At 52.5% G+C, this 12,289-nt stretch overlaps 4 protein-coding genes and 1 non-coding gene across 5 annotated transcripts; 2 read left to right on the forward strand and 3 right to left on the reverse strand.

The window, feature by feature from the left end:
- Window positions 1-2,279: 2,279 nt before the first annotated feature.
- Window positions 2,280-3,206, forward strand: UMAG_00102 (uncharacterized protein; the record flags this gene model as incomplete). Its single annotated transcript, XM_011387763.1, has 1 exon — window positions 2,280-3,206. The coding sequence occupies one exon, from the start codon at window positions 2,280-2,282 to the stop codon at window positions 3,204-3,206; it is 927 nt and encodes a 308-aa protein (XP_011386065.1).
- Window positions 3,207-4,010: 804 nt separating this feature from the next.
- UMAG_00103 (uncharacterized protein) lies at window positions 4,011-5,558 on the forward strand (the record flags this gene model as incomplete). The annotated part of the gene is made up of 1 exon (XM_011387764.1): window positions 4,011-5,558. The coding sequence occupies one exon, from the start codon at window positions 4,011-4,013 to the stop codon at window positions 5,556-5,558; it is 1,548 nt and encodes a 515-aa protein (XP_011386066.1).
- A 138-nt stretch (window positions 5,559-5,696) lies between these two features.
- On the reverse strand, window positions 5,697-5,811 carry UMAG_16201. Its single transcript, XR_897718.1, has one exon. It is a non-coding gene; the product is annotated as a 5S ribosomal RNA (ribosomal RNA).
- Window positions 5,812-6,121: 310 nt separating this feature from the next.
- On the reverse strand, window positions 6,122-8,464 carry UMAG_00104 (uncharacterized protein; the record flags this gene model as incomplete). The annotated part of the gene is made up of 1 exon (XM_011387765.1): window positions 6,122-8,464. The coding sequence occupies one exon, from the start codon at window positions 8,462-8,464 to the stop codon at window positions 6,122-6,124; it is 2,343 nt and encodes a 780-aa protein (XP_011386067.1).
- A 744-nt stretch (window positions 8,465-9,208) lies between these two features.
- On the reverse strand, window positions 9,209-11,098 carry UMAG_00105 (iron transport multicopper oxidase; the record flags this gene model as incomplete). Its single annotated transcript, XM_011387766.1, has 1 exon — window positions 9,209-11,098. One exon carries the CDS (start codon window positions 11,096-11,098, stop codon window positions 9,209-9,211), a length of 1,890 nt encoding a protein of 629 aa, XP_011386068.1.
- Window positions 11,099-12,289: the final 1,191 nt, after the last annotated feature.

The raw sequence follows: 12,289 nt of genomic DNA on the forward strand, positions 1-12,289 counted from the left end.
CCCCAGTCTCGTTTGATTGGTAGCGTGATAGCTACGAATCGGCAGCTCGAATCGATAATCACGCAGCAACATGGCAAAACGTGCTCGTGGAAGCCCGCGATTGGTGTGTCGACTTGGCCTGGGTCAGTTTCACCATCCTACTCTCTCGACCATCGTGGTTGAGTAATGCCGGAAAAAACTTCAGCGTGGTCCCAGTATACCCGCCTTTCGATGTGTGTTGCGATGAAGACTACCCGTCGGGCAACAGGACCAAGACACCTCTTTCGAACCGAAACACCGGTGCACATGTGTAATGAGCTTCGCCACAGCTCGAGGTAAAGAGAAGGTGAGAGGTGAATATGAATATGATCAGTTCAGAAGGTCTTGGCATTCTACAATTATCCACTCGTGCTTGCCTTGCCCGTGGCAGCATATACGAAATGGTGGATGCACATGTGAAAATTCGAAGAGTATTCGTGATTCACATTCACGATTGTGATTGTGGTTTGTGATTGTTCCTGATTGACAAGAAAGACAGGATGAGGCACGCGGGACGTTGGAATATTCTTTTATCCGTTTTCTGCCGGTGACTGCCCGATTGAGCAGCCTCTTTGATGCTGCACTTGGACACAGCCAGATTCGTGATACGTGATTCGTTATTCATGATTCGTGATTGCGACACGCGACAGGTCACGCAAGCCGAGGAAACCCTTGTTTCAAAAGTACACAAATGCGAGATGCGAACCTTGGACAGCACAGCCTGGAAGCACGACCGACAGGTCAAGACGTCGTTCAGACTCTCGTGCTCTACTCATGAACTGTGACTGAACACGAGCACCTTGCCTCCTCATGAGACTCAGCCATTCACCGCCTGTATCTTGGCCTATCGTCTCCCAAATAGGACTAAAAAGGCTTGGGTCGGCGTATGAAATCAAATGAGAAGAAGAAGAAGAAGAAGAAGAAGAAGAAAAAAAAAACGAACTGACCAAGAAGAGGCGCTTCCCGTCCTATTGGCATGGGTTTCATGCGGTCGTGTTTGGCGTTCTTAGCTAGTTGGCATATGTGAATCTTGCCAACAAGATCCACTTAGACGGTCCCTTGACTCTAATCTTTCAGTCCCGCAGCTCTCCAACCCTCAGATGTACGCCCAGCGCCAGTGTACCAGCAAGAACTTAGCTGCATCCTTTCTCGTCCGCTGCGATTTTACAGGCTTGCCAGCCAGCCCGACAATTTCGGGGTGTCACTCTTGCTGCACAAGTACTCTAATCAGCCATTCTGTACTAAGATCGCAGGGTTAATTGGTTGCGCCTACATACATCAGCAACCCTTGAAGCTTCACCTCAACCCTTTTCTCTTACAAAGGCCATGATGCTGGCCGCTGCCTATGTCGCAATGTAGTCGTTGTGCATGGCTTCGCACAAAGCCTCCCTCCAGGCGAGGTCCCTAGTTTCATGCTGTTCCTGGCTGCCAGCGATTACCCGTCCACACGTGGTTCCTCCTCTCACACTCTATCCCGCGCTGTAAGGCCTCTCTTTCGCTCACCGTGGCTCCAGTTCTTCTTGCGGCCGCCATACACGCGCACCGATGAATTTTTCCGTTCCGCACACCTTCCAAATCTTGCTCCAGTCGCTTTACGCAACCCCCCATTTTGTACACAACCTCACTGTACTGAAACAGAGATCGCTTGTTCCGAGCCGCGAGTGCAAGATGTCGCAAACGCAATTATCCTGCAGCTGTCAGATTTAGGGTCAGTTTTGATAGAAGCAGCCCTGCAGATGAGGAGGGTTTGCGAGCGCACATAACACCCCTGTTTTGCCTTTGTGCGCACTGGTGCGCTTCCCGTCGAATCGTTTCGTTCACTCTATGCGCAGAAGCTCGCAGCTGTACGGATCACTATCGCCCAGTTGGGCGCCTTGGTGCCTCCGTCTTCTCACGGCGGATTCGTTACTGCGCCAATGCAACAAAGTTGAGCGATAGTGCCCCGTCGATGTACACAAACTCACAGACATTCGGCAGAGATTTTGACAGCCTGCAGCATGAAGTTGACCCTCGATTTTCAGAGTTTGCCTCAGCGCGGTGCTGCTGGTATGGCGGCACTTGATTGTGAACTACACACAACCCGAGTATATTAGAGGACGGTCCGATCGTGCATGTGGTGTATAAGTAGGACCGCAATTCTGGACAGACCACGGATCTCCGCCCACAACCCCTGCCAGCCTTGCTACCTCTACAGCCGCCTTTGCAACCATATACCAACGGCCCACTCTGCTGGCTCAGAGTCGACGATCTAATATACCAAGATGAAGTTCTTCTCTCTGCTCCTCTCTGCACTCGTCTCACTCATCGCACTGCTGCCTGCCTCGACACATGCAGCACAGCGTGGCCTTGCATGGGGAACTAATGACAACTGGGGAAGCCAAGTCGCCAAGGGACTCATCACCTGGTACTGGCACTGGCAAGATGGGCCCAACTCCAAATTCAACGGCAAGCTAGAGTTTGTACCTTGCTATTGGGGTCCCCAGTACAACTCACAATGGGCTCAACGCAAGCGAGAGATGGCCGCCAACGTACCCCAAGCCCTACTCGGCTTCAACGAGCCCGACATCAAGGGACAATCCAATCTCGACCCTCAAACTGCAGCCAATCTCTGGATGCAGGAGATCCAACCTTGGAAGAGCAGAGGAGTTAGGCTTGGAAGTCCCCAGATCGTCTATAACCAAGACTGGCTCGGTCAGTTCATGACAATTTGCAAGAGCAAAGGCTGCACTGTCGACTTTATCGCCATCCACTGGTACGGTGCATGGTACGACCTTAACGGCCTGAAAAAGTACGTCACCTCGGTCCGCAACCGCTTTAACCTTCCTATCTGGATCACCGAGTACGGCGTCACCTCCTCCTCTGGCGGGTCGCAACAACAGGTCAAGCAGTTCCACATGGATGCCACCCAGTGGCTCAACTCTCAGTCGTACGTCGAGCGCACCTCGAACTTTGGTAGCTTCCCCGTCTCCTCTCCACCTGATGCCTACGGATCGCGTCTCAATGCGCTCTTCAACGGCGATGGCAGCTTAAGAGATCTTGCCTACTGGTACTTGTGGACTTCGGGTAACTCGAAGAGGACCATCAGGCAAGAGTTGACCGCCGAGGACGACTTCGAGCCCACCAAGCAGGAAATCCCCATCGAGGAGAAGCCAACTAGCTTCAACCACGTCCAGGAAGCTGAAGAGTAGACGAGTGATTCGAGCAGACTCAGGCTACCCAAATCTTCATTCACTTGATGAGTTGCTAATGGGCTGAATCCCGCTCGAGTGATTCAGTCTCGATACCCGTGCATACTCAACGGCTTGGACGCGGATCGTGTATTGCTACATTTTTTTGTTATCGTATCTTGTCATGGGCTATCTCTTTGCATTGTCATTGCTTTCACAAGTACTCTCGGCTCGTGTGGCAAACCGACTGTTTGGCATCTGAATGCTGCCAAAGAAGAGAATGCGTCGTTGGTTACAGCTGAGGAGAAGCTGGATAACGCGGAAGTTCAGAAGGTGGCAGCTGTCAATCGTGAATCTCCTCGTGCCTTATGCCGCGGCAGATCCCCGTGCCGCGTTTTTGAACTTGTTACAATTGTCGCGCTAACACTCACTCACTTTGTCCGTGGTCCACGGTCCAAGCCGGCACTGCTCAGTGAACGAAGGAAAACCCTGGGCGATTGAGCGGCGTTTTGACCAGAGAAGCCTCTTTCTGGCGCTAGCCACTGGACGCCAGCCGGCTATTAGAATACTGGATTTCTACGTTATACCCGCGTGCCGCACTTGACATGGTCACGAGTGTGACTTTTTGACATGTGTCCGCTTCTGACGTCTTCTGGTTTACGTCTACATAGATAGGTAGAAGATAAACGACGCGAAGCCCAAGTAGATGTGTAGGATGATCATAGGCTCGACATAGACTGGGACCGTCGAGAATCCGCATTCGTACTTGACGGAGGGACGGCAAACGATTATTCCATACAAACGCCACAGCACGCTATGTCAACAATGCCAAACCCAACCATCAGCGCTGAAGCCACGCGCTTGGCAGCTACAACGTCGTCCGAGGCCAAAGAGTCTCTAGTCAACATTCCCGCTGTCAATGTCACTAGCACCGGCGAAGAAAAACAAATCGATCTCTCCACCACCGACAACGTCAAACTCTCCGACTCGCAGTTCACCATCCGCGAAGGCGGGTACGGCTGGGTCAACGTAGTCTGTAGTATCTTCCTCAACGCCGTAACGTGGGGCGTGAACACCACCTTTGGCGTTTATTTCTCCTATTACCTCCAACATGACTACTTCACTGGCGCCACCCCTATACGATATGCGTATGTTGGCGGACTCTCGGTAGCATCGTGCATGCTGGTCGCCCCCTTCGTCAACCTTCTCTGGCGTTCGACGGGCTGGTTCAAAACCCCGCTCATCCTCGGTGCAATCTTGGTCAGTATGGGCCAGATCGGCGCTGGGTTGTGCAAGACCTATGTACAGCTCTTATTCACGCAAGGATTCGTTTTCGGCGTCGGGTTGGGATTGACAATGATTCCAACACAGCCATTGTTGAGCCAGTGGTTTCGACGCAAGCTCAGCTATGCGCAGGGTCTGTCTGCTGCTGGAAGCGGGCTGGGCGGCTTGGTTTTGGCCAATACTACACGATACTTGATTCAGGAGAAATCGCTGCAGTACGCGCTTATCTGTAACGGCATCGTCTCGTTTGTCGTGCTCGTACCTTGCATCATGCTGATGAAATCTACAGAACCACAAACGATGCGTTTCCTTCCTTCGCGCTTTCGCCGCAGTAACAAACTCGAGGCCGGTCTACAAGTCACAACAGCAGCGAAGATAAAAAAGAATCCACTCGAACTCAAATGGATCTTGCATCCGGGCTACGCTTTCATCCTGCTGTTTGGCGTGTTCAGCATGATCGGTTACTTTGTCGCCATCTATACGCTCGCTGCTTACGCTACGTCCGGCTTGGGCCTGACGCAGAAACAGGCTTCGACGCTGCAGTCGATCTTGGCAGCGGGACAGATGATTGGACGTCCAGTGTGCGGTTTGCTGCTCGACTTAATCGGTCGCCACCCTTGCACGATCATGATCCAGACGCTTGCTGGGCTGACGTGCTTCGCCTTTTGGCTTCCCGCACGCTCCTTCGGTCTGCTTGTCGTATTTTCGATTACTCAGGGCTTGCTGGGTGGAACGGTGTGGTCCAGTGTAGCACCATTGTCGGCGGAAGTGGTGGGCATCAGAGACTTACCCTCGGCCTTGGCGGTGTTCTGGCTGGTCACAGGCGTCATTCCAGGTCAATTTGGTCAGCCGATGGCTGTGGCGCTGATTAACTACAGTCGGGACCATTTACACAGAAGCGGTGCAAATGCGTATCTCATCTCGATCGGTTTCTGCGGTGCGTGCTTCGTCATGAGCGGTATATCGCTTTGCTTCAGTTCGAGATTCGTCAGGTCGAGAAACAAAGCTCAACAATTGGAGAGCGTCGAGCAGACTGTCGATAAAGCTTTACCATCAACAGCGACAGTCCAGGCATCCGAAAAAATGTAAACGCAGCATCACCATTGTGATTGTTCGTCATTGAATTCGCAATCACATCATCCGCTTACCGTCGTTCGGCGCCGCTTCATTCGGCGTGGAAGATCTGGTATCTTTGGTTGGAAAGAAGCAAAAAGCAAATGGTAAAAGGAACTGCAGCACCTAGGATTCCCGCGTGGTCCCCCACCGCAGTACTGACTAGGCGACGAGTTGGTTGACTGCGCAGATCGAACGGGATGCGGTGCTTTCAACTCTCTATTGGCGCAGATAGCATCATCATTACAGCACACCAAGATCAGTTCAATGCTTGCGGGTCTTGATCAGGTTGATATGTATGTATCGCGTACTGTATGTGTTGGCTGGTCTGCGCTAATTCGTGATTCATGATTATCTAAAAATATCGTTCGGTCGATGTGGTGTAGTCACGAAGGTTAATGCTTGGAGTTCGCCACTCGACCTTGCCCTTGGCCTCCTCCCACCTGTTAACTTTTCGACGTCTTTGTTGTTCAGTATACAGAACTTGTGATACAACGAGACTGGAAGCGATCCGCTGGTAGCATAGTCGCCACGACCATTTACGCTGTATTGGATGCACAAGCCTTAGACTTGCACCAGCCCTGTGAGCGTTCAAAGAAAACTGGTTCATCCCCGCCGCTTGGATGATCTGCATCGCACAATGCATGGCATCTCGAATACAGCGCACAAGTCAGCTGGCCCTGTACGAACGAATTCTTCTTGTCCTCTCGTTTGCCTGCAAATTTGCTTCTCAGCCTCATGCCCTCGGTGCGCTCCCACTCGTCTCCTCGGCTCTCTTTGATCTTTGTAGGATCGAGTAGGCCGCGATTGAAAAGCTTGATGTTGGGATTGTCCAGGCTGAATGTCTGCTGGTAGATGTTAACGAACACGCAGCCTGAGGTCTCGTCGCAAGCTTGGAGACATTGCGACACGCTGGAAACGAGGCCCCAGTGAAGGAAAGAGGCAGGGTCAGAGACGACCGAGCCGAACAGCTTGTTCGAGTGCGAAGCAACCGGCCGCTTTGCGTCGGTGAAGAGCGCCTGGTAGGCGGATCTACATTGAGTTGACAGTGAGCGCTTTGGAGGAGGTGGCTTCTTTGCAGAGTGAGAGACGTGCTTGTCACTGTGCTCTACCTTGTAAGAATCGGCTGCAGACAAGTGAAGATGGTCAGCAAACGACTCGACCTTGTCGAGCAGATGCACCACGCCTGTGCATTTGTCCAGCTTAGCCTCGAATCCATGATCCGCTTTGACGAACTCGGCAAAACGAGCACATTTGAGTGTGCAGTGAAACACGATTGCTCGAATTAGCTCGACAGAGGCATCTGGATGCTGTGCTTTCGCGGACGCCAGATCCACATGAACATTGTGTTGGTCGGGATGGCAGTATGGGAAGGCTGACTCGATTAGCGCCATACATAGCTGAGGGGTTCCTCTGCATTGTCCGCTGCCTAGATCTGCCCAGGTGGGAACGGAAGAATCGGCAGGCGATGATGAATCAAGATGAGCAGCATCCGAACTGCCAGCCCCGCTTTCATCACTCGCCGACCGCGCTTTCTTGTTCCCTTTCCATTTTTTCTGCTTCGAATTCCTCCTGTGATGAGCATTCTGGTGCCTGATCTGCTCTTTTTGTATCTGTTGCTCCGAGTGGATCAATGCGACTCCAACTTTCTTCGTCGCATGAATAGTAGCCAGAAGAGCGGGCATGAGAGTGCGCGTTAACGACAATGCAAAAGTAGCAGCATCCGTTCCAGATTGCTGAGATGAACGTTTCAGCCTCGCGTTGGTGCCGTCGTCGCTGTTTTCTCTGTGTGATGCAGGAATTGCGTTGATCTCGTCCGCAGTATCAAACGCAGCAGATACAAGGCTGAGAATTTGTCGTTCGTCGGCATCTCTGAGTTCGATATCGGTGAGATGTCGTTTCGACTTGACAGAACTGTTGAGGAGTGTCCCTTGAGGAGTCCCGAGGGTCGGAAGGCCGTTGCTCCCGGGCGATTTTGCATCGGATGAATGATCACCACCAATCAATTCAGGAACTTTGGTGTCCCCGGTGTGACTGCTCGGTGTAGTCAAGCGTGGGACTGCAGCAGGACCAGCTAGAGCTCCGGATCCAGGAGAGGAAGGACTCGCCCCGGTCCCGCTGGGCAGCTGACTGATTGCTGAACTGGGTGCTTTGATGTTCGGGCTCGCTTCGCTGCTCCCTACCAGCATTTCCAAAAGTCCGCCGGGCATTCCAGCTTGGACTCGAGACATGTACATGTCCCGACCGGCTTCGATGCCTTTAATGGCAATGTCCTCAACTTGAGCGAAGGTGGGGATGATTCGCTTGCGCAGCTTTTCCGCAATGTCAACTGTCCCGTATTCGTGCTTACAGGTCGATTCGTCGGGCGTTTCCACCGCAACGTTACTGTGCGTGCAAAAGTCGGAATCAGTTTCTCGCTTGCCAACTGCGTTGGGGCTGCCGCGGCGTTTGCGGTGCGATACTTTGTGGCTTGCCCCGAACTCAGATTCTTCCGATGCGGCCGACTGGTTTCGAGAAACTTGAGTCGTTCGACAGCCAGCTCTATCTCCACCATCCCAGTGAGGAATATCGTATACACGACCGAACGTCCAACCGGGTGAAGCGTCTTCATTGAACGGCTCTAGCGCTCTGCCTTTCAAATCAGCTGATCTTCGAGCTGGCCCCTGTGAAGGAGTCCAGATACGCATTGCCTCGCCAAATGCTCGCTTCGACGCATGGCGATGCGAACTGGACAAGCGATGGTGTGGGTGCTGATGTTGCGCATGATGATGGTGCGAATGACGGTCATGGTTGTGGTGGGGGTGCTGCTGCGCAGAGGCTAGTGAGAGCAAGCTGAAGATCGTGGCGAGCCACAAATACAAGAACAGAGGGGAAAACTGCATGGTGGACGAGGTTAGTGAGGGGAAAGCCAGTATGGCTTGCATAGGCGCTTCAGGCAGGAGGACTGGTCTGTATTTAAGTGCTTGTACAACTCAAGCAGCCTAAAGGGCTCAGCAGCAGAGGTCGCCCCAAAACTTTGGATGTCAGCCAACTTTACAGTGCTGAGCTCCAAGAGAGATATTCACGATTGCCGCCGTTGCATGTCGAGCGTACTCAGAGAATATGAGACTCAAAACGACAAGCGATCCGTTTGTCTTGTATTACAGTATTTTTGCATTGTCAAAAAAGATCTAAAAGCCACATCATCTCATCCTGGCTTGGGTGAAAGTCAAGCTAGCAGTCAAGCGTATACGTTAGGTCGGCTGTCTTGCGGCTCCCTGTAGCCGGAGCTGGCAAGAGAACGTGTTGATCTACGATTCATACAAGATTGTGCGAGCCGTGCACACTATCTATGATTACGAATGTCGTCAACACAGTCGAAAGCAGAGTCTTCATACTGATGAGAAAATGAGCGCTACAACCCTGTTATCCGCGCTTTTATCGCGCTGTCAAGTTAAGCACCTCGCACGGTTCGGTCACGGACTAGTTGATATCAAATGAGCATTGAGTTGACTTGGTGACAAGTTACTCTGGAAAATTCTCACCCTTAGTACATGGTATGTGAAACCCTGTCACAGATTTTATGTTGAAATTGTGCCTTCTTCACAAATCAAGCAAGCCCGCCACGCGCGTCGAACCGGGGACATTCACTTGTCCTCCTCTTCCTCGTCGTCGTCCTCTTCGCCCGAATGCCAGCCGTAAACGACGACGGTAGCGAGACCGAGCAGGCCGGTGATGATGCAGCCCGTGAAAGCAGCGATCGCACGACCGGTCCAGCCAGACTCGAGATATGTAGGACCCTTGGCGAGACCATCAAAGTCGGAGGTAGAGTTGAGGCCAACGGCGTTGCCGGTGGTAGCAATCCCTTGAGCCTGACATTGATTCTTGATGTAGCTAGGCACGTTGAGGAAACTGTCGGACAGAACATCGGGTGCTTCGATGAAAATCGAGGCCAGACCAGACACGAGATGAGGATCAATGTGGCAGTGGAAGAACCAAGCTCCTGGGTTGTCGGCCCTGAAGCGCAAGTAAGCCGATCCGCCGGGTGGGACCATGACCGTGTCGCGCCTCATGGGGTTGACCTGTGACGAGTTGAACGGAGGGTTGATAGTCGGATCGTCTGAAGTGACATCCTGCGACTTGTGAACGACCTGGAAGTGATGACCGTGAAGATGGAAGGGATGCTTACCAGCGTCCCAGTTAAAGAGCTGAACTTCGATCATTTCGTTGTGCTTGATAACAAAGGCGTTCGAGTTAGGGCCGTAGATAGCCGGGTTGGAAGCGAGCGCACCCATGGATTCGGCAGAGAACAAAGCCGGCACCTGGGGAGCAACGTAAGAGATGTTGTTGAAAGCGGCATAATTTTCACCGTCGGACATGGTGTCGAACGAAACATCGAGACGATGGACTGCGTCGGGAGTGACCATAGGCTCAGCGTTGACGGGGACGAATTGAAGGTCATCAAAGTAAGTGTACTCTTCGAGGATCTTTTCCGGTCCGAACTTGTCCTTGGGAGCGTTGGGATACGAGATGGTCGCCGACACGTTGAGCTGGAGATCTTCGGGAACAACGTCAAACATGTCCTCGTCCATGTTGGCGTGCAACTTCCAGTTCTGGGGATCAGTGTCGTTTCTCGCTGTGACGAGCACGCTGAAACGCTGCGCTACGGCAACCGAGAGGAAATCGACAGGCTGAGGCAGCACATCAACACCTTCGACCTCGATCACCTGCATGTCGTGACCGGACAGGTAGAAGTAAAAAGCAGCTAGCGCCGACATGTTGATGACACGCAACCTGTACGTCTTGCCCGCCTCGAAGGGGAGCGTAGCGTTCTCGCTGAAGCCAGGCAGGTAGGTGGCAGCCGAAGTCTTGTTGGAAGTGTGAGCAAAGTAGATGAGACCAGATTTGGGGACGGGTTCGGCACCGGTAGGGTTTTTGCGGTTCATAAACTCGTTCTTGACCAAGTCTGTGTAGTTGGAGTGGTACCAATCGCCGAGGATGACGGTGTAGTCGTCGTCGTAGTTGTAGTGAATGTCCGCCGGGTCATCGGGGTGGATGATGACAGGAGAACGAAGACCGTCGGTGTACTGGTCGTTGTTGTGCGCATGAATCCAGAAGGTGCCCATCTGCTTACGACGGTCGGCAGGCGAAGCGGGCGAGTTGAGCGTCTCGTATGTGAAGGATTGGCCAGGAGGGATGGGACATTGAGTGATCGCTACAGCGCCGTCATAGTAGCCAGTACGGTTGAAGAACATGCCGTGCGAATGGAGCGAGGCACCGACGCCGGTCTCAAGCTTGTTGGTAGCAGTGATACGAACCGTGTCTGATGCGTTGACGTTGATGATGGGAGGAGGCCAGCTACCATTGACGCCAATGACGTGCCTTGGGTAAAGGCCGTCTGGATTAACATCGGGCACCCAGTTGATATTCCAGTGCTGCTCGACGGTGGCAGCATTTGCGGTCAAGAGCAATGAGCACAGCGACGAGGCAAGCAAGCCCAGCGCTGGCATCACCGTACGACGTTGAGGTGCGACCATGTTGACGAGTGTTGCTTGCGAAGGTCGCCTAGGATGTAATCTTGCAAGGAGAGTGACGGTTGGTAGAGAGCAAAGCACAAGATGAAAGTACCTTGTTGCCTGCCTGAACGGGGTATACCTTGTCACGGAGCTAGGAACAGGGAGATATGATCTGCTGGCAGGGCGACCTTATCAAGAGGAAGAGCAACAGCAAGGGGACGAACCGGACAGAAAGGTGAAGAGAAGGGCAGCTTGCGTCTGGATTTCTTCCACCGTCTATCAGATAGGCAAAAGGACGTGGTGCTGGGTGAAAAGAATTTTTTTTTTTTAATTTCCCCAATCCAGTGTCACCTAAAGAACGAAGTGAAAGAAGAGAGGGCCGACCAAGGACTTGAAGCGGGCTTGAATGATCTGATAAGCTGTAGCGAGGAACGGCCGCTGTAGAGAATCAGGACTGGTGCCTGAGTTTGGTTTGGCGTGTCAATGCGTGCCTCAGTTTGTGTTGAAATTCCAACAGCGAGGAAATGGACAGATTGAGTGACTGAATGCTGTCGATGTGGGCGCCGTGCTCCTATTGGCTGGTGAACAGCAGCTTCGGGGGAGAGCGGAAGCCTCAGCGGGACAAGTGGCGACGGCCCGAAGAGAATCACAATGTTGCGAAGGAAGAGAGTCTACCGAGATGCGTGCCAGACGTCTTGCTCGAAAAGGCGCAATGCAGAGGTGAGACGATCAAGTAGGGTCGAGGCGCAGAAAACAAGGCGACGGCAGCTGCCGACGAGCAAGAATACTGTATCAACAAGAGCGGAAAGTACGAGTGCAAATGTGAAGAACAAATCGAATCATCGGCACAAATACAGAGCAAAGTCAAGACCAGATCACATCAGATAAGTCGGGCTTGCCGAAGCAAGCAAGCAAGCAAGCCACACACAAAATGGCCTTGCAATGTTCATTATGAGCTGAGTGTCAATCGCAAGTCGCGGCCCATTGGTGATTGTTGGTTGTCTCTGCTGCATTAAAGAGTTTTTTTTTTGCTCTTGGCTTTCAGATTGACTTGCGAGCCGGTGCGAATGCGATTCATATTTTTTTGCATGTGGGCGACCTCCTTCTTGCGGCATTTTCTAACAGCAGTCGGTGACAGATGCCGCTGCATCCCAACGCCATGGTTCTCGACTCTAGGATCGATAGGAAGCACCTCTTCTTCGCGCGGGATGA

The sequence above is a fragment of the Mycosarcoma maydis genome, chromosome 1, assembly GCF_000328475.2.
Source record: "Mycosarcoma maydis chromosome 1, whole genome shotgun sequence".
Lineage (NCBI taxonomy): Eukaryota > Fungi > Basidiomycota > Ustilaginomycetes > Ustilaginales > Mycosarcoma > Mycosarcoma maydis.